Genomic DNA, 22,668 nt, shown 5'->3' with positions numbered 1-22,668 from the left:
TTTCTTGATGTAGGTGTGATTTCATGGGTGCTTTATGTGTCAACTTTATCGGGCCGCAGGGTACCCAAATATTTGGTCAAATATTACCCTGGGTGCTTCTGGGGGTATGCTTTTGGATGAGATTAATATTTAAATCAGTAGACTGAGCCTGCTGGGCATGGCTCAGCGCTTGAGCATAGACCTAGGATCCAGGAGATCTCAGTTCGATTCCTGGTCAGGGCACACGCCCAGGTTGTCGGCTCAATTCCCTGTTGAGGGCATGCAGGAGGCAGCCGATCAATGACAACTCTCTCATCATTGATGTTTCTCTCTCTCTCTCTCTCTCTCTTTCTCTCTCTCTCTCCTTTCCTCTCTCTGAAATCAATATATATATATTTAAAAAAAAGAGAGGAGAGGAAGACAAAGAAGCTGCTGAGGCGTTCGGTTCCCTGCCCTCAGGTTCTGTAAGATATTCCACCATATCCCTTTCTGCGAAGCTAACGTAAATGCATTCTTTTACTACTATACAAATAATCCCTAACGAAATCTGAAATTAATATCAGGAGTGAGGTATGCAGCAAACAATTCTCAGAGAAAGTGATAGCACTTAGGCATGGAGTCTTGGTGGGGTGGGGGCAGTGGTGTGCCGATAAATATTTAATAACTAGTTTTCCAGGAGTAGGGGAGAGGCCCTGATTGTGGCATTTGCCAATTTTCATGGTGTAAATTCTCCCACTGTGGCTGATCTCAAGGTACTAAGGTGATGTCACTGAACACAGATACACGCACAACTGGCTCTCGCAAACCACACGGGCAGGCTACATACAGCACACCATTGGGGGCAGGAAAGAAGTGCACACGCCCCTTTCCTGTGGGAGATGCTGGCAATCTTTGGTATGTGATGGCAAAGAAGCTTGTTAAACTCACTAGTCTCTTGGTATCCAGACCATGTGTCCTTCCAGGTTTTGGGCTTTCCAAACCCCATCCCAGACTAGCACAAGGACTTTTTTAAACTCATGAACTATACTCCCTGAGTCTGAAAACCAGAAGAGCTTGGACCTTATAAGCCAACCCCACCTCACAAGAAAAAGGAAAGCCCCACCCACCTACCTCATTGGGAAGGACTGGGGTTCCATCTGCGTCCCGAAGGACACCATCTTTCCCCACCTGGGGGAACATGGAGAGTCTGGCCTCCTCGCTGCTGCCTGACTTGGCTGCCTTCTTGTTCAGGATTCTGGCCATGCCCTCTGGCTGATGGTAGCTGGCTGGGGAGAGGGGCTCCGGCTTCTTAGTGCTCTCCTCCCCTGCCGTCGAGGTGGGGCTTGGGGCCCGGCCGCACACATTGCGGAAGAACTCCTGCACAATGCCGTACTTGGGAGGCTCGGGCTTGGCCCGGGCTTCAGGCACGCCCAGTTTCCAGACGGACTCAGTGCTCCCCGAGTGCTCCACCACACTGAAGAGGCTGGACAGCCCGTCATTGATGTTCCTCAGCACGGGGCTGTCCCGTGTGGTGGTGGAGCGGGCCCAGGCCGAGCCATTCTGCTTGCCCTGGTGCAGGTTCCACAGGCTGCGGTCCTTGGCGCTGTCCAGCTTGGACACAGACCGCCTCTGGAGCTTGGGCGAGCCATACTTGGGCGAGCAACATGGCCGCTCAATGCGCGAGTGCACCTTGTCCAGGGAGGAGGAGATCTGCTTGCTGCGCACGGACACGAGTGAGGAGCTGCGGGGTGACCAGCTCTTGCCATGGAGGCTGCTGCGGGGTGGCTCAGTCTGCAGGCCCACGCTGACCATGCGGATGGTTTGAGTGCCCACGCTGGCCAGGCCCACCGTCTGGCTGGATGTGCTCTTCACTTTTCTCTCCAGTGAACCTGAGCGCATGGCCTGCCGCACACAGTTAGTGATCTCCTTCATGTCGTCGCTCATGTTGCCTGATATCTCCAAGTTGTGCAGAGCTGCTGGGAAGCCAGGCCCGGCTGCCGAGGGGCCACCCCCTGAGCCCCCATCCAGGCGCTGCCGTGAGAAGTTGCACAGCCACCGACCGTAGGAACTCTCAGCCAGCCCGTTGGCCTCTGCTGACTCTTTGGGCTTGGCAGTGGTGAAGAGGAAGCCAGGCTCAATGATGATCTTGCCCTCCCTATCATGGACCACAGGGACACCCAGGCGCCGGGCCACAGGGGGGCTGTAGTAGACACGGATGCCTGTCTTGTCGGGAGCCGTGTAGCTGCGCTGCATCTGCCTCCCTGCCGGGTCCTGGCAGGCCAGGGCACCCAGGTGGCTGCAGTCTCGTGGCGGTGCCTGGGCACCCTTCTCTGGGTCCACCGGCTGGGTGCCCACAAAGGCAAAGGCAGGGTTGTTGGGCAGCTTCTTGCCCCGGGCAGCTTCACTTGCAAGGTAGGGGGAACAGTCAAGCAGACTTTCAAACTCAGACATGGAGGAAACAGATTTGGTCCTGGGAAGAGCGGAGGAGAAGAGTGGTATTAGTGGAAGACAACACACCCCAAGCAGGCACTCTGGTCTTCTTCCCTGGTTCTTGTGCTGCACCAGGGCTGGGACCACGACTGTCTGCTCACCTCTTGTCGATGTCACTGTCAGTGCCCTGGCGCACATCCCCTATGCACTCACACCTACACACCTAACAATGCGTGCTCTGAGCATCTCGGGGCTTTTTCTTCTGACTACAGGAGCACACTTGGCCTCCACACAGAGGAAGCTGGAAATACCAGAGTTTATGCCCCTAGACAGAGCCCTCAACAAACAATGGCTGGGATTTGGTGGCCCCTTGTTGCTTGGGTGGGAGAAATCTAAGCTGCATGCTCCGCTCGGGCTCCCAGAGTTCCTCAGGGAAACTGAGCTCAGGTTGCCCGTGTAATGATATTACCCCCTTCACTGGCTGCCTCCCCTTCCCTGTCTCATTTCCAGGTGTTTCTAGAATCCACTCCCAAATAAATGATTTCCACTCAAACCCTTGTCTCAGATCTCTGAAACAGGGTCTCAAATCCTTGTCTTTGCTTTGAGAGAACCCAAACTAAGACTTCAATAAATCTCCAGCATAGAGTTGGTACACATGTTGCCTGATGACTAAAATGCCAGGCATACAGAAATGGGTCTCATATGTCAGACCGTTCAGTCCTCCAGTAACTCCAGGAGGCAGCTTCTATTATCCCCACCAGATAGAGATGGGACGCGTCACTCAAGGTCAGAGCGAGAAAGGGCAGAGGTGGAATTCAAACCCCATGCTTGACTCCTCAACCCACCCTCCTGGCTTCGGGCTACTCCTATGGCCACTATGGGGTTCTGTTGTCCTCACTCCTTTCATGGGTTTCCTAACAGTGGAGACACGGTCCTAAGAGCCCTGGGGGGGTCTCCCTGGCCCCGAGGATGCTGCTCAATAATTCCAGGAATGGAGTCCAGCTTGAGTCTCCTATCTACAGACACAAGAAGAAAGAACCTCAACAGGAGCTAAATAATTTCTTCCCCATTTAGGATATGCAGGGACCCCAGTTTTCCATGTCCAGAATCAAACGAAAAATCACACATAGGAATTATTGCCCCAAGTTTTCCAGCTCGTAAGTGGCTTGGGTTGCATAGAAACCCTATGTCAGTGTTCTCCCAGCTCTGCTGACGTACAGTGGTGGGCACATGGGGGGCATGTGAGAGAAGAGAGGCAAAGGGGTGGGGCAGGTGAAGGGCAGAGCAGGGGGTGGGGCTGCAGGGGGAAGTGGGTGGAGGGGAGGTCAGCACCTCTTTAAGCCAGTTCCCCCAAGCTCAGCTTCAGAAACGGCCTCCTTGTCATGGATCTTTTCACTGCGTGCCTGTCAAGGAACAGAGACAAGAAGGGTCAGTTCTGGCCACCAACATCTTCAGGGAAGGTGACAGGAGGTCACTGTGGGAGCTGACCCCAGATGTCACACCTGAATCTCCTCTTGTAGAACGGGAGTGATTTCAGCACTGATCTGGAATGCTGATTGGTCAGTTTCTGGCTACAGTGTACTTACCTTCCCCATAGGTATGTGATCCAGGCTTGGTCAATGGGAGCTCTGAGAACCCCCATTTAGAACTTAATCTGAATGTGGTGGCAGCTCCCAGTGGCCGCTGTTCAGTTGGCAGTGACCTGAAGGTTCCTGCTCTGGGCCTGTCTCACCCTGGTTCCCAGAGCAGGTCCCTGGGGGACCATTTTCCAAACCTATGTCACCATCCCTCTGGAGCCCCTAATAAAATCCTCTCCTGCCTCAGTTCCCCAGAATCAGTTTTTGTCATAACCAAGTCTCCTGACTAACATACCGCTTCCTCAAGCTGTCATGAGGATTACACGGGGTGATGCAAAGGGCCTGTCTGTTTGGTTACTTGAGGTGTTGCTATCAGGACAATGCAGCTGAGGCTTAGGAGCAAACTTCACCCATGGGACCTAACTGATTTCCACAACCAGGGCTGGGCTAAGGCAGAAAATGTGATTCTCATTTTACCAATGAGGCAACTAGGGCCCAGCGAGGGAGAGTGACTTGCCCAAGATCACATGGCTATTTATAAGCCCTGCTTTTCAGAAAGACACATATGAAACCAAAAGAGGGCAAGGGGTCCTGGCCAAGAATACACAGACCCAGCCCTTCTCCCAGACGTAGAAGGATGGAGCTGGCAGAGGGTCCTTCCAAGTCCCAGACCACAGGCTAGAAACATGGGGTAGAGGCCCCAGGGCTGAAGAGCCCAAGGTACAAGGATGTGGCCTGTGGGACAGAGTTAGCATCCTCCTTGTCACATCCTCCCCAACTGAGGGACTTCCCAGTGTAGCCAAGGGCCAAAATAACATGGAGGGCCTGCTACCCTACTCACCTCTTTCCAGCTGTTGTCCTGCTTCTCCAAGTCCGAGTGCTTTAGGACCCACGGGTCAGCAGCCTTCTGCAGCTGGGCAAGGGCAAAGAGGGCAGTTGGTGGAGGGCACAGGGGGTGAGAAGGGCCCCACTCTATGCTGGGCACTCCCCAGGCTCTGCTCTACAGCCCGGAGAACCCAGATCATGGACTAGAATCCACCTTCCCAGTGGGCAGCAGCTCTGAGTCACCAACAAGGTGGACTTGAGAAATGATCATAAAAGCAGCCACTTATGGGCATCTTTATAGATGAAGTCCTGATTTATGTGGTATTTAATAATATACATTATAATACAGTTGTTACTACTATGTGAATTCATGCTACAATTTCTGGCAGCTAAATCAGCTAAGCAGCAGCTGCATCACATCAGGGTGGTGTCTCCATTCTAGGATCGCTAAAGAGCAGATAAACTGAATGACACCAGCCTCTACACCCTGTTGTGAACAGCTCTCTATGAAAGAGGCAAAACATAAACAATACGTACATTACGATTCAATTAATGATTAAAAAAAAAATCTCTGTGAATATAAATTTAGCAAGAAAGGGAGGAAGTGGGTTGGAGTATGCTTTTGCAATATTTGGGTCTTATATAAAGATGAAGTCCTAATTTATGTAATTAAAATAAAAAGTAAAACAAAGGAAAAAGCCAAAATAAAGAGGGGACCATAGCAGCTTGCTAAGCTGGGTGCATGACGTGAACTGTAGTGGGCGTAATGTTCAATGATTGCTTTTCTTATGTCCCTCTTTTGGTCGGAGGACTCCAATTTTTCCATGGGGGCCCACCCTTGGTTCTTCCCTCTTGGTTCCTGGGTTTTGGCAAGCTCCAGGGGTGGGCACATGACTCACACCTGGCCAATCAGAACCTTGTAGAAAAGGAAAAGTCTTTCTACTGCAATCACTAAGCTGTGAGAATATGAGCACAAAACTAACAGTGGCCATATTTAAGGACAGCTTGCTTAAGGAAAAACACAGAGGAAAGCAAGTTTGAGAGACTGGTAGAAAAAGACCTAATTCCTACTATATTCTCTGAGCACCTGGATCCAGCTATACCTGAAGGAGATCCTCCTACCCCAGGCCTTTTCCTACAGTGACTCCCCCTTGTGGCTTGAGCCAGCTTGGGCTGGGACAGGCCTCACCTGGCTCAGGCGGTTCTGCAGCTCCTTTACCTGCTGCTCCACCTGCTGCTTCTCACCCTGAAGCCGCTCCACCAGCTGCAGCTTCTCCTGGCTCCAGTTGCGCTCGCTGATCTGCAGCTGCCGAGTCAGCTCCATGACAGCGCTGTAGGACTCAGCCAGGAGATGCTGCTGCTCCTCCCGCTCCCTCTGCAGGGCGGCCTTCCAGTCGGGCCCTGCCCGCTCCCCAGCGCCCTTCCCAGCCTTCAGGTCTATCTGTGGAAGGAAGAGCAAACTGGGCGCTGGCATCAGGAAGCCCCACCTCTCTGCTCTCCTGCCCCTTTTCCCTCTAGGACCCCAACAGGGGGCTGGGGAGAGAGTTCTCCTAGAAGGACCCCTCACTCAGAACTAACCCCTCCTCCCAATCAAGGCTTGTGGAACTCTTTCTACACGTCCAGCTGTGTAACTCTAGGCAAGCCTCTCACTTTCTCTGGGTCACAAGGTGAGGTGATGAGGTTCCTATGCTTCTAGGAGCATGGCTTAGACACCCTGCTCCCAGATTCGACAGCTGAGGGCTGGGCTGAGGCAGCGGCAAGGCGGGAGATATCTCTAACAGGCGGGAAACTCACCTGGGTGGTATGACTTTTGAGCTCTGCCCGCTCTGTCTCCCACGTGGCCTTGGCCTTGGCAAACTGCTGCTGAAGCTCAGTAAGACCACGGCGTTCATCCCGGAGCAGCCAGCACAGTTCCTTGAGTGTCACCTTCATGTCAGCCAGTGTCTTAATGTACTCATTAGGCTACAGACAAGGGCGAGGCGTGGGTCAGGAGTATTTGGAGGGGCTGCGAGGGGAGCCTGGGCTGGGAACACTTACCCAGAGTCCAGGCCAGACTCCTCAGGGGCTCAGGGAAGTCCCATGCCCTCTCTAGGTCATCTCACCCATGAAATTTCAGCCCTGAGTCATCTCAGCCCTGGCCACATCCAAGGCCAACATGTCAGCCCTGGCCACATCAGAGACCAACATGTATGCCAGCCTCACATAAACAAAAACCTTGCCATTACAGCAACAATAACTTGGCCTAAATATGAACCGGACCCTGGCTTCTTTGAGGCCCTGCAGTGTCTAGGCTGGGGACCCTTCTCCTTGCCCAGGACGTCTCTCTGACCCACCGTGGGCCAGATAAGGAGTATGAACCATGGAGCTTCCCTGACTGCCTGACTCAGTCTCAATCTCTTCTCCTTGGCCCATGGCCCATGCCCATTTCCCACCCGTACCCAAGCTCACTGAATGTGCCCCAGGAGCCTGACCCCATTGTTCTCTCTATCCCTGGCTTGATTTGAGGGTTCCTGACCCCAGACCACAAAGTCCATCTTCATATGACCCCAGCCTGATGTCCTTATCTCCACTATGTACATCCCAAGATCCAATGAATCCCAGAATACATTGCCACACCTCTGCATCCACAGTTCTCTTGGTCCAGAATGGTCTTTTCCCCATTCTCTATTAGGCAAACTCCTGTTCATCCTTCAAAACCCACCACTTATGACCACTTCTCTGTGACACTGTCTACTACACTCCAAACAAAATTAATTGTTCTCTTGACTGTGACCCCACAGCTCCATCATCTGGCTCTTTGTCACTGCCATGGAATGATGTATGTACCCCACAGCACTGAGCATCTGGGGCCAGCGATCAGGCAATAACCCTCTGCAGCTCTAGTGCCCAGTACAAGATAGGTCAGAGAAGGTAGCAGGACGTGATCACTAATCAAACAAAGAAAAAAATGGACAGGACAGGACTGGGAACAGGATGAGACAAACCGTGTTTTGGGTCCAGCTGTCCCCCACGTAGGTCTTGTTATCAGAATGCTGGGCGTTTAATTCTTCTTCTTCCATTAGCAGGTACAGCTCCTTCATGCTATTTACCTATTTTTAAAAAACAAACCAAAAAAAAACACTCATCAGGGGGTGGGAGGGCATCGTGCCTGAAGGTCTGACCCTTAGGAGGAAGGGATTCAGGCTAGTGGCCCAGGTAGAAAGTGTACTAAACAGCCAGGCTGGAAGAAAGAACAGGCTTTATGGTGCAGGATGACCCAGAGGCACCCAGCTCAGCACTGATTTCCCAAATTTTAACTTTGACCCTTGGGCGCCATCTAGGCCGAGGAACACAGCTGAGAGTCAGGCACACCTGGCTTCCCACCATCTTTCTGCCCTAAACACCATAAGGCATCCCTGAGAGCTACTCAGAAATTACATGTTGTCAGTCCAGGCCAAGGGAAGCACTGCGGATGGCATAAGATACGAATACCACCATGATTGTAGAAAACGGAACCAAAGGTTTGGGTAATCAGAAGGGAAATGTCCTGGGAGGCAGGTTTTGTTGCCGATGGAATCTGGGCAGGATTCCTAAGCCAGCCAAGCAGACCAGGGTACTAGTTCACAATAGTAATGAAGCAGAAGGAAGCCACCTTCTGACCGGGGTGCAAATTCATCCTTCATTCAACAAATATTTACTGAACGCCAACTGTGTGCCAGGCCCTGTGTTCAGAACTGGGGGTACACCAGTGAGCAGGATGGACAAAACACCCTGGTCCCCTTTTGCTTCTATTCCAGTAACAAGAAAACAAAAGAATATGTGAAATGTATGAAATGTCATTAAATACATGGAATGTCACATGGTAACAGGTGCTATGGAGAAAAAGAGAGCAGGAAACGGAGCTAGGATGTGCTGAGCATGGTGGTCAAGGACAGCCTTAGAGACAAGGTGCACTTGCACAGAACCCTGAAGGAGGTCAGAGAAGAAGCCGTGAGCTTAACTGCAGGTTGAGAATTCCAGGAAAAGAACAAAGCAAAGGCTCTGAGGGGGAACTTATCCGTCTGAGAAAGCGAGAGAAGTACAGGGAACAAGGATGGCTGACCAGGCCACTACAGGGACTTTGGCTTCTACTCCGGGAAACATAGTAGCAGGGAAGGACTATGAGTTGAGGGGTGACACTGGCCTGACTTTTAGTGTCACAAGATTCCTCTAGATGTTATGTTGAGATAAAGGGTAGCAACAGAGCCCCATATCACACAACTCCAAGGGGTACCATCCACACGGAGTACATGCTGCCTGGTACTTCCCTGCACCAGTGCGAATACAAGATGCTTGGTGGAAGGGTGCAAGGGCAGAAGCAGGGAGACCAATGAGGAGGCTACTGTGACAATCCAGACAAGATGGAATGAGGCAGTCGGGGAGGCTCCCGGATAGATTGGAGGGGGAGGGGAAGTGCAGCTGGGTCAGATTCTGAATAGATTTGAAATGTGCAAAAAGGGCCATTTAAGCCATAAAGCCTGGATGAGCTCCCAAGGGAGTACGTGTAGATGAAGGAGAAATGCAGCCTGAGGGCTGAGCCCTGGGACTCTGACATTCAGAGGTCAGGTCAGAGAGAACTGGAAGGTCCAGCCAAGGACACTGAGAAGGAGCAACCGTGAAGTAGAATAAAAACCAAGAGCGTGTCCTAGAAATCGAATGAACAAGGGTCCTGGGTCAGGCAGGCGCTGAGGCTGGAAATATGCTGGGGAGCAGGGCCTAGATGAACAAACTCCCCACTTCAACCGCTAGTCATGAGTATTTAAACATACAGCCTTCTAACTACATACACAGGTACAAGATTCTTTCTCTGAAATCCTTGGGGCCAGGTGTGCTTGGAATTCAGCATTAATCAAGATTTAGAAAGATAATATGTCACCCATGCTGTACACTGTATAACAACCCTGGCAAAGTCTGGCGCAACACCCGTGCTCCAGGACACCAGTAATTCCCCTACAAACATATGAATATTAACATGAAATGGGATAAATAAAGGTTTTGCTGTCAAATGAATGCAATAATCCACTTAAAGCATTTAATACAGTGCCTAGGACACTATAAATACTCAATACATAAGGGCTGCCATTCACATAGACAGTTTTAAATCTGCATGTGTGGATATGTATATTCTTTAAAAAGTATGAATAAATATCAAGTTTTTTATTTATAGTTATATATGTTTTATTATGTATTTGTTTATATGTATTTTTATACATATGTGCTTTATATCATATTATATACATACATTATGTATCTCTTTTAACCTGTATGTGGTTATGTTTATATCTTACTAATTATGTCTTTTTCAATAAATATGTGTATATTTCTATTAATTATAGGCATATATATAATTTTTTATGCTTATAACTTATTTTTTTTCTAAAGTAAGTTTCTGTTTCTGTTACTCCAATAAATGGAAATGGCTACAAAGATTTTCACCAAATATGGAGAGTTTGCCTGAGAAAAACTAAGTTAAAATATAGGTTATGTGTCCTGTAGGCAATTCACTTTGGAGGGTGTGGGGGAGCATCTTCCCTAGTAGCCAAAATAGCTTTAGCTATGGATAACAGTACAGTGGTTTTCCCCCACAAAAAAATAACAATAGGAATAACATATGATCCAGCAATCCTACCTCTGGGCATATATACAACGGAAATGATATCTAGCTCTCAAAGAGATATCTGCACTCCCTTGTGTCCACTGCAGCATTATGCACAGTAGCCAAGATATGAAAACAACCTAAGGGTCTACTGATGAATGAATGGATAACGAAAATATGGTATATACACACAATGGAATATTACTCAGCCATAAAGAAGAGAATCCTGCCATTTTTGACAACATGGATGGATCTGGTTTATGCTAAGTGAAATAAGCAGGACACAGAAAGACAAATACCACAAGATCTCACTCAAAAGTGGAATCTAAAAAGTCATATAAGTAGCAGAACAACGGTTGCCAAGGGCAGGGAGGTGGAAATGGGAGATGTTGGTCAAAGGGAACAAAGTTTCAGTTATGCAGGATGAATAATTCTGGAGACCGAATGTACAATATGATGACTACAGTTAACAATACTATACTGTACACTTGAAATTTGCTAAGAGAGTAGACCTTAAGTATTCTCACCAGAAGGAAGGAAGGAAGGAAGGAAGGAAGGGAGGGAGGGAGGGAGGGAGGGAGGGAGGGAGGTTGGGAGGGAAGAGGAAAGAAACCGTAACTGTGAGATGATGAACATGTTTGCTTGATTGAAGTGATCATTTCATAATGTAAACATGTATCAAAACATCAAGTTGTATACCTTAAATATATGCAACTTCTTTTTTTTTTTTTAAAACATATCTTTATTGATTTCAGAGAGTGGAAAGGAGGGGGAGAGAGAGAGAGAGATAGAAACATCAATAATGAGAGAGTCATTGATCGGCTGCCTAGCCCACAACCTGGGCATGTGCCCTGCCCGGGAATCGAACCCCGATCTCCTGGATCCTAGGACGATGCTCAACCGCTGAGCCACGCCCGGCCAGGCTATGCAACTTCTATGTGGCAATTATACCTTAATAAAGCTGAACAAATGTGGTTTATCCATAACATGGAATGTTATCCTTAAAGAGGAAAAAAAATTCTGCAATATGCTACAACATGGATAAACCTTGAAGACATTATGCTAAGTGAAATAAGCCAGTTACAAAAGGACAAATACTGTATGATTCCACTTATATGAGGTATTTAGAGTGGACAGAATCATAGGGTCAGAAAGTAGAATGGTGGTTGCCAGGAACTAGGGGGAGGGAGAATGGGGGTCCACACTAGTTTAGTGGGTCCAGAGTTTCAGTTTTGCAAGATGAAAAGAGTTGAAGATGGACGGTGGTAATATGGTTGCACAACAATGTGAATGCACTTCATTTTCAAATGCCACGGAAGAGGAAGTAGACAGCAGGCACTGGCTTCAAACAGGAGGCCCCAGGTGTCACAAAGGGGGATGCTCAGGGGGCAGCCATGGTAGACTTTTGAGCTGCTTCTCATAGGGGCACTTCTGTGTCAGATACTCCACAGTGAGGTCCATTTAATGATGATCAGTGACTCTCCCAAGAGGCCCCTGGGGAGGAGGCTAGTGCCTGGGAGAACTATGAATCCCACTGGGGGTGAGGGAAGGGGACTCTTGCTACAGATTCGGGTCTAACCATCATCCCCTCCTCCTGGTGCATTGGGTCTACTCTTGGGGAAGGGGGACGGATTATTAAATCACCTAGCTACTGTTGCCTGCTGAAGACTCTGAGGTTTGTTAAAAAGGGAAGTGAACAAGTATTAGCTACCTACCAGCCCCCAAAGAGACTTTTCCTGCTGAGGCCGGACCAAGTCTGTCTTCACAACGGTATCCCCAGCACCTGCCACAGCGCCCAGTAAAGAGCTGGTTCTCACAAACAGATGCTGAATGAAGCCTGCAAGCTCATGGCTTGTATGAGCCTCAGGGCTGTGGCAATGCCAGCTGGGTGTCCCTCTGATCCTATTTCCCCCATACCACCCCCGTTCCAGTCCCAGTCCCAGCCTGTCCCAGGGGAATCATACCTCAAGAAAGTCATCCCCCTCGTTGGGCAAAACCTTGCCCTGCCGCCAGCGCTTGAGAAACCACCTGAGCTTCATGAAGAGTAGTAGGAAATTGTGCTTGAACTGCTGGGACTCCTGCACCAGCATGTTCTTCTCCTGGCTCCAGAATTTCTGCTCCAGCCTGCGCTGGAGACTCAGGCTCTGCAACTCGAATTCACGCCTCAGGAGCGCCCTCTGCTGGTCCTCCTTCAACTTGAGGGGGACAAGAGCGTGAGCAACCCAGCTGTCTTCCTGGGCACTACCACCCCACCCCATTCCAGGCTTCTGACAAGGGCAGTGAAGACAATCTGGGTGGTGCTTGTTGGTGATCCCTGCCAAGGATTCCATCACTAGAAGCTCGTTTGGTTGAGGTAAACACTACCCTTTGCTACTCCAGGGAAGGGGAACTCATAAAAGCAGAAGCAATCAGTTACTGAATCAGTGAAAACAGCTGGGATTTGAACCCAGCTCTGTCTGATTATAACCATGACATAATCTACTAAGCATGTAATGCATGCCAGTGTTTGACAGGAACTCATATTTAATGAGGAACCTGGGAGGGTGAGTAATGAAGGCAGGGAGGGGTGACCCATGTGGAGAGCAAAGGGCTTGCTGGGAGTGAGGAAGGCTGAATACATGTAATATCCTAGAGAAAGCAATGCTGTGTCATGGCTGAGAGGGACCCAGAGAAGTGGATTAGAATCCCAGCCCTATCTTGCCTGGATGTGCAACCCTGGGCAAAGCACTTCAGCTCTCTGGGAATCAGTTTCCCCATCAATAAAATGGGGACAGAGCATAAGGGAAGACAAGAGGATTAAAGGACATAATGTGTAAAACATGCACTGCACAGGCCTGATGTACAGTAAGGGCTTATTAAATGCTTTCTATTAGCAGGACTATCATCTTGATTACCAGCCAGGCCTATGGCCTTTTGGCTACAGGTTTTCAGTTCTGATGGGGGCAGTACTTCCAATAGATGGGAAATTGAGACCCAGGGAGGAGACAGGGTTGGCCTGACGTCACTCCAGCAGCCATTGACAAGCCCGATTCCAGCCGAGCCCAGCCCAGCTAATGCGTAATTGCACGCACAGTGACACCCCACAACTGAGTGCATCAAGGGGCAGGAAAACTTGGGTTTCCCTGGCATTTTTGCCTTCTGAAGACTTGTGGACCTTTGAGGTTTCTGCCTTCAGTTCAGGGAAGGGAGGCTGGTGTAAGTGTAGGGAGGGCAGTGAGCACCACACACCTGGACCATTTTCTGGTTGAAGTTGTCAGCCTCCTCCTTCCGCAGCTGCCGCTCCTGGGAGAGCTGTTCTTGCAGACCCCGGAGGCTGTCGTGGGCCTCGGCCAGCACCAGCTGCAGCTCCTTGATCTGGGGCAGGGATGAAGGACAGGAATAATGAGGCGGGAGGGAGCAAGAGGAGGCTTGAAGCTGTGGTCAGAGGATGACAGTGGTAGGGGAGCAACAGCTGTCCCAAGTCAGACCCAAGCTGTCCTCAAGTACAAATCAGGCACAATAGCTGACCCTATCTCAGCAGGTTGTAATGATGATTAGACAAAGCAGTGCACACAAAATCTATTATAATTTTAACTTGATAATGTCTCTCTTAGAAATTTACTTGAAGAAAATATACTGTGGAAACTGAGTTTGATATGCAAAAATGTTCATTGTCTCATTGTTTTTAATTGCAAAAGTTTACAAACAGATAATAATGAGGAGGATCAATATGTGTTTAATGGGTCTATACAAAGGTAAAAATCCATTAACTATACTCTTAAGGATGGTGTCCTTTATTGTATGTATATTACCATATTATTGAATGTATACTGTTATTATGTTATACTTCAATAAACAGTTTAAAAGATATATATCTCAATAGAAAAACATCAAGGGCATGGACACAGTGAATGTTAACAGTGGTTAACCATGTGATAATCTTGTGCTCTTGGCTATCTTTACATCTTTTTTTTTAATGTATGTGCAGAGCTTAAGCTTTTTTATTTTAAATATGTTTTTATTGATTTCAGAGAGAGGAAGGGAGAGGGAGACAGAAACATCAATGATGAGAGTCATTGATGGGCTGCCTTCTGCATGCTCCCTACCGGGGATCGAGCCTGAAACTCGGGCATGTGCCCTGACCGGGAATCGAACCCTGACCTCCTGGTTCATGGGTTGACGTTCAACCACTGAACCACACCGGCTGGACTCTTCTTTATATCTTTATGCAATGGTGCTTAGGGACTTTGTTGTAGCTATTTGCTGTTAAAATAACTATGTAATAAAGTCTTAAACAAAAGACAATAAAACTACATTTTCCGGGGAAATTGTGTTTATCCGTATTTTGGTTAAACAGGCAAAGCTAATCCATTCTGTCAGCAGTCAGGAGGGTGACTAGAAGAGGACCCAGGGAGCTCCTGGGAGCAGGTCATGCTAGGCCATGCTGTTTACTCATTTGCTTGCTGACAGGAGTGTTCAGTTTGTGGATGTTATTTGAGCTGTCCACTTACAAGTGCTTTTCTGTATGTACGTTATGCTTCACTTAAAATTTTTTTAAATGTATTTCTAGTAACAGGGAAATTTTTATGCTGTCATGTTAAGCAGGAGGGAAAAAAAGGAAATGTCAGTTCCATTCTTACATAAAACCTTCTCAGGCGTGGCAAGATGTCCCTCTGTGAAAAAATACACATTTATTATCTGGCCAATAATGTGGAAATTTAGCAATGGAAGGCACTGACTTGAAGTAAATCGGTTTTGTATTAAAAATCCTTGCAGGGCTAGATCTGCTGTCTCTGGCATTCTCCCTGAACTCAGTACCCAACACGGTGCCTGGAAAATTGTAATTGCTCAATAAACAGTGGGTTAATGAAACAGTAATGGAATGCATGCAGGAAATTATTTTCTCTGCAGATGAGCTGGCCTATTTCCTTTTCTCAGAAAATGAGAACCAAGTTCCTCAAGATTTTTCCCTTTTTGCCATGGCTGCTAAGAAACTCAGGCCCCTTAGAGAATTTGGTCCTTCAACTTCAAGGGGGCTACTCACTCTGCATAGGTGCAGACTGGCCTTCCTGGGACTCCAAAACTGCCTTCCCAGGGATGCTCAGTAGAAAAGGGTGCTCAGGTTGGGGCTCTCCATGGTTCAGGAATCTCAGGGAGGTCCCACCTAGTCTACAGGAGCCTTTCCCTGCTTCAGGTTCATTATGAAGTGCTAAGGAGAGGCTCAGTAGCAGGCTTGGGAGGGGCTCAGAACCAACTCAGAAGTCCTCAAGGACCAGAGAATCCTGGCAATTCTACAGCCACTGCCAACTCGAATCCTCCCATGTTACAGATGGGAAAGCTGCAGTCAGATTAAGACCTTGCCGTGCCCAAGGTCACACAGCCACAATGCTAGGTCTCCTGAGGCCCAGTGATGTGTCATCACCCCCTCCTGATCCTCACCCAGTATGGACCAGCCATAAGCTAAGGCTTTTTTTGTATATTTAATCCTTTTAACAACAGTATGAGAGATCACTTTTATTTTAAAGGTGAGAAGCTAAGGATCAGAGAGGTCCAGTGACTTACAGACAGTACATAGTGGACCTACGATTTGAGCCATGTCAGCCTGACTTAGAGACTGCTGCCTTCCTGTATATAAATTAGTGGTTCCATTAAATGCCACAAATTACTGACTCCCAGAATTTAGTATAGGAGAAAAAAAAATTAATTTCTTCAACTGAGTTTATAAGCTTCCTTTTATTAGGCCATGAGAATGGCCCAAACTTCCTTGTTTCCCTTTTTGTCCTGGCTTCCAGGAAGCTTGAAACAAAATGGTATACTCAGCCTGGCTGGTCAGGGCACATGTCCGGGTTATGGGCTCGATCCCCAGTGGGCGGCGTGCAGGAGGCAGCCAATCAATGATTCTCTCATCACTGATGTTTCTCTCTCTCTCTCCCTCTCCCTTCCTCTCTGAAATCAATAAAAATATATTTAAAAAAAAAAAATTTTTTTTAAATGGAATACTCAAAACCCATATCATCACCGCTAAGATTCCCCATGGATCCCATTGCTTTTGGGAAGCCCCAGCCACCCTCTTCCTACCCGGCCCCCTGCTTGCTCAGGCCTAGGCCCACCTCAGAGGCGTAGGAATCATTGTCTTCAGCTCGGTAAGGCCTGAAGCTCCGGCTGGGGTCAGGCTTGGAGTCCAAGTCACCAGTGCGGAAGGCCTCTCGTATCCTGGGCTCCCATTCAGGCAGGTCCCTGAAGTCAGGTGGCTGCACCCAGAGGCACAGGCAGAAGAGACCACAGATAACCAAGGGGACAGGCCCAAAGGGTGCCAGAAACAACCCCACCCAGGCGTCTGGGCTCCATAAGAGGCTTTGATCACCCCCCTGAGGGATGGGACCCAGATGGACTCACCTCTGTAGCCCAGCCCAAGCCCTGGTTAGGGCACTGCAACCACTGAATGAATATTTGTTGAAAGGATGAATGACTAGGTAAGTGGTAAGTAAAACACTGATTCTGTGAATGTCTGTCTTGTGCACAAACCTCTGAGCCAGCCTCAATTGTCCTACCACATGTGTGGCCCAGCTCATTCCTATCTCTAGAACAGGGGTGGAGAACGTTTGGCCTGAGGGCCCTATCATTTGGTCTGGTGCTGCGAAGGCAGCTGTAGGCAGGACTTGAAATTCAATAAATCTAGGAGCTTTATTCATAGCTAATTTTAACGCTGATAATTTTGTATGGCCCGCAAATGATGTTATAAATATCCAAATGGCCCTGGCAGAAAAAAGGTTCCCCACTCCTGCTCTAGAAGAGTCAAGAAGGGGACCTAACAAGGGGTAGTCCGCTTGCTTAAAATAGCAAGATCAAGCCAGATCAACAGGGCACCAATTAAAGAAATTATGGCACCACTACGCTGTTGTACCTTGAAAATGAAAGAGCTAAATCTTTCTGTACAGACATGGCAAGGCCCATCCCATTGCTCCTAGGGTGAAGCTCCAACCTTCCCGATGCTCTCTGCAGTCCAGCCTCATTCCTTCTCTTAGTTCTTGGACACACCATGCTCCTTCTGGCCATGATGCCTTTGCACAGGCTGCTCCCTCTGCTCAGAACACTCTTCCCCTGGTAACCCATCCTTCTGATCTCAGCTCAGCTCAGAGGCCTTCCTTGACCCAGGGTTTAGGTCAAGTTCCTTGTTCACTGAACCAAGTACCTTTCCTTGCGAGCCCTCATCTCAGTTTGTCATTCCACATTCCTTGACATCTTTTAATTAACATCTCTCTTCCCCACTAGATGATACAGGCGGAGGTGGGGGTGGGGGGTGGGCAGGACTCATATCTGTTTTTGCTTAACATGGTACCTCCAGCACTGAGCACAAAGTGTATGAACAATAAATACGACATCATAAGTAAATAAGCCAATAGGTACATTACATGAGAAAAATAAGTTGTGTGGTAACAAAAGACAATTTGGGTGAAAACAAATATATAAGAGTAGATGTAGAGAAAGATTTAGAAGGGCATGCTGTGGTGATGGAATATTCTAGGTCTGCACTACCTGACACATGCAGCTACTGAGCACTTAAAATGTGGCTACTGCAACTGAGGAAATAAATTTTCAATTGTATGTAAATTTTATTAATTTAAACTTAAGTAGCCACATGTGACTAGTGGCCACTGCATTGGCCAGAGCTGCTCCAGACTGTTTAAAGCAGTGCCCAGAGGGAGTGAGCAGCAGTGAGGAGGAGGCTTTTGTTTTTTACTCAGGTACTCCTGAAACACTTTGAATTAAGAGGCTACCCTTGGGAGCGGGTGTTGTGGCTAGAAGGGGACATGAGGAGGGGTTTCTGGGGTGTTGGTCATGTTCTAGTTCTTGTTCTGTGCAATGATTATATGAATGTGCTCACCTTGGAAAAATCCTAAGCTCTACACCTGTGCTTTGTGTAGCTGTCTGTATGTTATGGCTCAGAAAAAAAGTTCCTATCAAAAAAAAGTAACAGGACCTGTGGCTGGGACACCTTACCTGGAAGTCTGAGCCAAGGTCTTTGGCCAGAAGAATCTCCTTGGAGGGCCCCTGGGAGCCCAAGGGGGTGAGGGACGAGAAGAGCTCTTGTGGCTCCTTGGCAGAACTCCCGAGGACCACATCTGCCTTCCGGGTGAAGGTGTTGAGCTCCTGCTGGAGCACGCGCAGTCGAACCAGGATAGCATGGATGAGCTTTGTGTCCCTGGGGCCCTCACTGTTGTCAGGGGCCTCATGCAGCCGAAAGTCAGCACACTCATTGTCCAGATACAGGCGGAGGCCAGCGGAGAAACCGTTAGCATCAGCCACCAGGACATCAATGGCCTTGCTGACCAGGACAGCCTGCTCCCTCAGACCAGGCAGCGCCTCGGCCTCCCTGGCTCTGCAGAGCCGGGTGGCGTGGGGGCCATGGGCCTCGCCAAGGGCAGCGGGCACGCACTGGGCAGAGTCCCCCGCCTCGGCGTCCGTCTCCAGCATGGGCCGCGTTCTCTGGCAGGAGGCAAGATCGCAGCGCTGCAGGTTGGACAGGAGCACGCGGTTCTCATACTGGAGCTTCTTGACCTTGCCACTGAGCTCACCGATCTGCAGTTTGGCGGCCGCCAGCTCCTCCTGCGAGGGCTCGCTGAGTACGGAGCAGCTGTCCTCCGACAGTGTCACATCCAGCTCGTGCTCAGAACGGTACTTGGCCAGCTCGCTCAGCAGTAGCTTGTTCTGGTCCTCGAGTTCGGCCGAGGAACGCCGCAGCAGCTCCGCCTCCTCCTCCACGAACTGCAAGTGCCGCCGCAGCTCTGCCAAGCTCTCCCCGCACTCGCTGCCACCCAGCGCGGAGAAGGCCAGGCGCGCCTCCGGGCCCCCACCATTGCCACCGTGGTCCTTCATGTCGTCCATCTCGGCCCGCAAGCCTCGGTTCTCCACCTCCAGCTCCACGATGCGGCGGCTCAGCAGGTTGGCCTCCTCCTCCACCAGCTTCAGATGCACCTTCAGCTCGGTCTCCCGCGAGTGGGGTGCATCTGCCAGCTCCTCGGCCGACAGGGCACTGTCCAGATCGCCATAGAGTGAGCGGTACTTGAGCAGCTCCTCTTTCATGCTGTCGTTCTCCTTGACCAGCTTGGTGAGCTTCTTGCACATGAGGGCTGACTCCTCCTTTGCAAAGTGCAGCTGGCACTTCAGGTCTGCGCTGTCCTCCTGGGGCCCAACGGGCACGGGGACAGAGAGGTTAGTTTTGGGAGACTCAATACCAGCCACAGCATTTCCAGGAACACCAACTATGTGCTGGGGACACAGGACTGAAGCAGAGGAAGCCTCAACCCTCAAGGAGTTGGGGGTCCAGAGAGAAGCAGAGAGGGGAACACTGATAAAGCAGCAAGGATGGAGCACCACACATAGCCTGGGAAGTCCAGGAGGGCTTCCTGGAGTAGGCGACATTTTTTTTTTTTTTTGCCAAGGTAACTATTGCTGTTACTACCACTACCTACCACCATTACTATGATAGTTTCCTCACCTGTAAAATGGGATAATAGCACTCCTTCCCTCACAGAGCCATGGGGAGGATTAAATGAGATAATGTATGAAAAGCGCCTGGCACCCTGAGAATCCGGGACCACCAAAGGCTAACTGTATTGTACACCTGGCCTATGCTACATATAGCATTTTACCTATTGAAGTGTGTGAGCATCACGGGTTCAGGGTATGGTTTTGGGAAGTGAAGTGGGCGGTGAAGCTAAGAAAAGGAACAAGGAACAAGGGGAGGATGGGGTAAAAGCTGGAGAGGGGTGAGCATCAGTGGGGACCCCCCCAGGCCACTTGGAGTTAGGCCTTAAGCCTTAAGACTAAAACCTGCCGGTGGTGGTGGCACTGGCGGCTATGGGAGCTGCTGGGAAGTACCTGCACCGAAGGCTTCTTGTCTGCCTTCCCCAGGGAACGGGTTCCTCTTTTCTTCAAGGAATGCTGCAGGAAGATTTTAAAAAATCAGCACTGAAAGCTCATGAGGGTGATGTGCATCCAAAGAGAAGTCACAGATGCTACGGTTTCACTGAGGGGCCCTCTCCAGCCCAGCCCAGCCCAGCCCAGCCCAGCCCAGCCCAGCCCAGCCCAGCCCAGCCCAGCCCAGCCATCTCCAGGCCTTGCCCAGTACCACCTGCTGAGCCAGAGGTGCTCTCAAGACCACCCAGAGGGTTGATGATGGGGGACAGGCCAGAAGTACTTGAGATGATTCTGAACACACCTGCCCAGGGTGCCTCTCCTCTCTCCCACCACCACACTGTGATCCAGCTGGCCTGAGCTAAGACCCCAATACCTGGGTTTCTGTTCTTGTTTGTCTTTCATTCATTTGCCAAACACTTCCTGAGCACCTATTACGTGCTAGATGCAGAAAGGTGTAGAGAGCACAGCAGGGACCAAGACAGACTGGTATTTGGGGAGAATGCTCTGTCCAGATCCCCTCTTTAGGACTGGGGCACTCGTCCCATCCCCCAACTAAGATCTCAAAGCTGAGTCCCCCTCCCAGCAATAGCCACTGGCTGAGGAAGGTCCACATCCAATGACTGGTCCATGCTCCCTTGCCTCAACTCAGGACAGCTCTAAAGGGCCACCTGAGCTCCAGAACTCCCCATGAGATCGGCTGAGCCACTGGTGGGAAGGCTCCACAGCCCACCTTCTCCCTCTGCCTCGCTGCCTGATGGTTTATTCCCAAGGGGCCTCTTCCAATAAATAGTCTCTGAATGCACAGCTCTTTCTCAGGGGAAATCCTATCCTCACAGAACTACCGTTCCTGTGGGACTCAAATTCGGAATGAACAAATATGAGCACAGCAAGTCAAAATTTCACAGGAGACTTGGAAATGATGAGGGACTGATCTCAAATTAAGTTGTAAAAGTCTGCATGCCAATTAAAGCAAAATGAGACTAACAACGGTCATGACTCAAAAATCCAGAAGCGACAGGGGAAGAAAATCGAAAATCGATACATTTGATCAGATAAGCAAAATCTACATGGAAAAAAATACACTTTAAGAAAAGTAAAAACATAAATGACAAACCAGGAAAACTATTTGCAATTCGTAACGCTGACAAAGGGTTAATATCCTAAATAGGTAAAGAGCTTCACCGAATAGAGAATAAAAAAGCCAACAAACCTACAGAAAAATAGGGCAGTGATATGAAAAACAGTTCTCAGGAAAAGGTAAATGGCTCCTAACCATAGGAAGATGCTCAACGCTGTTCAATAGAGAAATGTTAATTGAATCTACGCTAAGATACCATTTCTCATCTATCAGATTGGCAAAAATCCAAACATCTCACAACACGTTCTACTGAAGCTACGGACAACCAGGAATGCTCATGTATCTCTGGCAAGAATGCACAATGGCACACGTCCTATGGAGGGGAATTTGAGGGGGAAAGGTTACAATAATCATTACTGAAGTTTCTCAATATTTAAGTCATTCAGTTAGATGCATGGTTCTGCTAAACACGTCTTCCCACCAGCGGGGTGATTCACTTAGGTTGCTTCTGACTTTTCAGGTTGGGCAGGTATTTTTTGAGAATGCTCTGGTGAGGTTTGAATACATGCCCTGAAGGGGAGAATGACTGATTTAATCCAAGCCCCCCCCTTTACTGAAGGTGAGAGTGAGGTCCCAGAGCAAATCCATAGCTGCCCTGGGACCAGTTCTTGAAATAGCTCAAGCTCTAGTTCCAAGGACTTGGAAGGAAAAAATGTGCCTTCTTTGATGAGGTAGCACAGTGGTTCAAAATCTGGGTGCACATGAGAATTACCTAGGGAGGGAACTTAAAGGTCCCACCCCCTAAGATTCTGATATAACTGGTCGGGGGTAGGTCCCAGACATCAGTATTTTAAAAATAGCTTCCCAAGAGATTCTAATGTGCAGCCCAAGTAGAAACCACAGAGCCAGCAAGTTGAACTCCAGATGGGCTCTTAAGTATATCTTCAAGTCCAATTAAACCCTAAAGAGACCTTTTGAAATGCAAATGAAGCCGGGATGGAGGCTGATATTTCAGACAGTGGGTGCCAAGACTTGTTTTGTGGGGTGAGAGCCACAAAGCGACCCTCCCAACCTCCCACAAATGGGGTGTAGGAAGGGATGCTCTGAGGGAGACCCCCATGTGGCGTGGCTGAGGTGAGGGCTCCAGGTTGAAGATCTAAGCTTGCTAATCAACAAGCTAAGTGGGAAGGGTTGTGACTTCGCCAGGAAGCTGAACTCCGAGAACCCCACAACACTGAGTTTATGATCTTGGGTGAGCCCCTTCCTCTCCCAGAAACTCCATTTCA

General features: G+C 49.2%; 1 protein-coding gene across 3 annotated transcripts in view; it reads right to left on the bottom strand.

Annotated features, from left to right (window-relative positions):
* Positions 1-22,668, bottom strand: part of MTCL2 (microtubule crosslinking factor 2) — a 64,146-nt gene that overhangs the window by 7,093 nt on the left and 34,385 nt on the right. The window contains exons 4-14 of one of the 3 annotated variants that reach the window (XM_081149753.1): positions 20,266-20,328; positions 18,385-19,566; positions 16,494-16,634; positions 13,633-13,758; positions 12,369-12,599; positions 7,775-7,879; positions 6,585-6,752; positions 5,980-6,231; positions 4,807-4,878; positions 3,721-3,791; positions 1,090-2,428 (exon numbers count right to left, since the gene is read on the bottom strand). In XM_081149753.1, coding sequence (XP_081005879.1) covers positions 1,090-2,428; positions 3,721-3,791; positions 4,807-4,878; positions 5,980-6,231; positions 6,585-6,752; positions 7,775-7,879; positions 12,369-12,599; positions 13,633-13,758; positions 16,494-16,634; positions 18,385-19,566; positions 20,266-20,328 — 3,750 coding nt within the window. The remainder of the gene's footprint in view (positions 1-1,089; positions 2,429-3,720; positions 3,792-4,806; positions 4,879-5,979; positions 6,232-6,584; positions 6,753-7,774; positions 7,880-12,368; positions 12,600-13,632; positions 13,759-16,493; positions 16,635-18,384; positions 19,567-20,265; positions 20,329-22,668) is intronic. The other 2 variants (XM_081149754.1, XM_081149755.1) reach the window with 2 other exon arrangements.

Source organism: Miniopterus schreibersii (assembly GCF_964146895.1).
Source record: "Miniopterus schreibersii genome assembly, chromosome: 10".
In the NCBI taxonomy this organism is placed as follows: Eukaryota; Metazoa; Chordata; class Mammalia; order Chiroptera; family Miniopteridae; genus Miniopterus; species Miniopterus schreibersii.
This window is presented reverse-complemented; position numbering and strand designations above follow the sequence as displayed.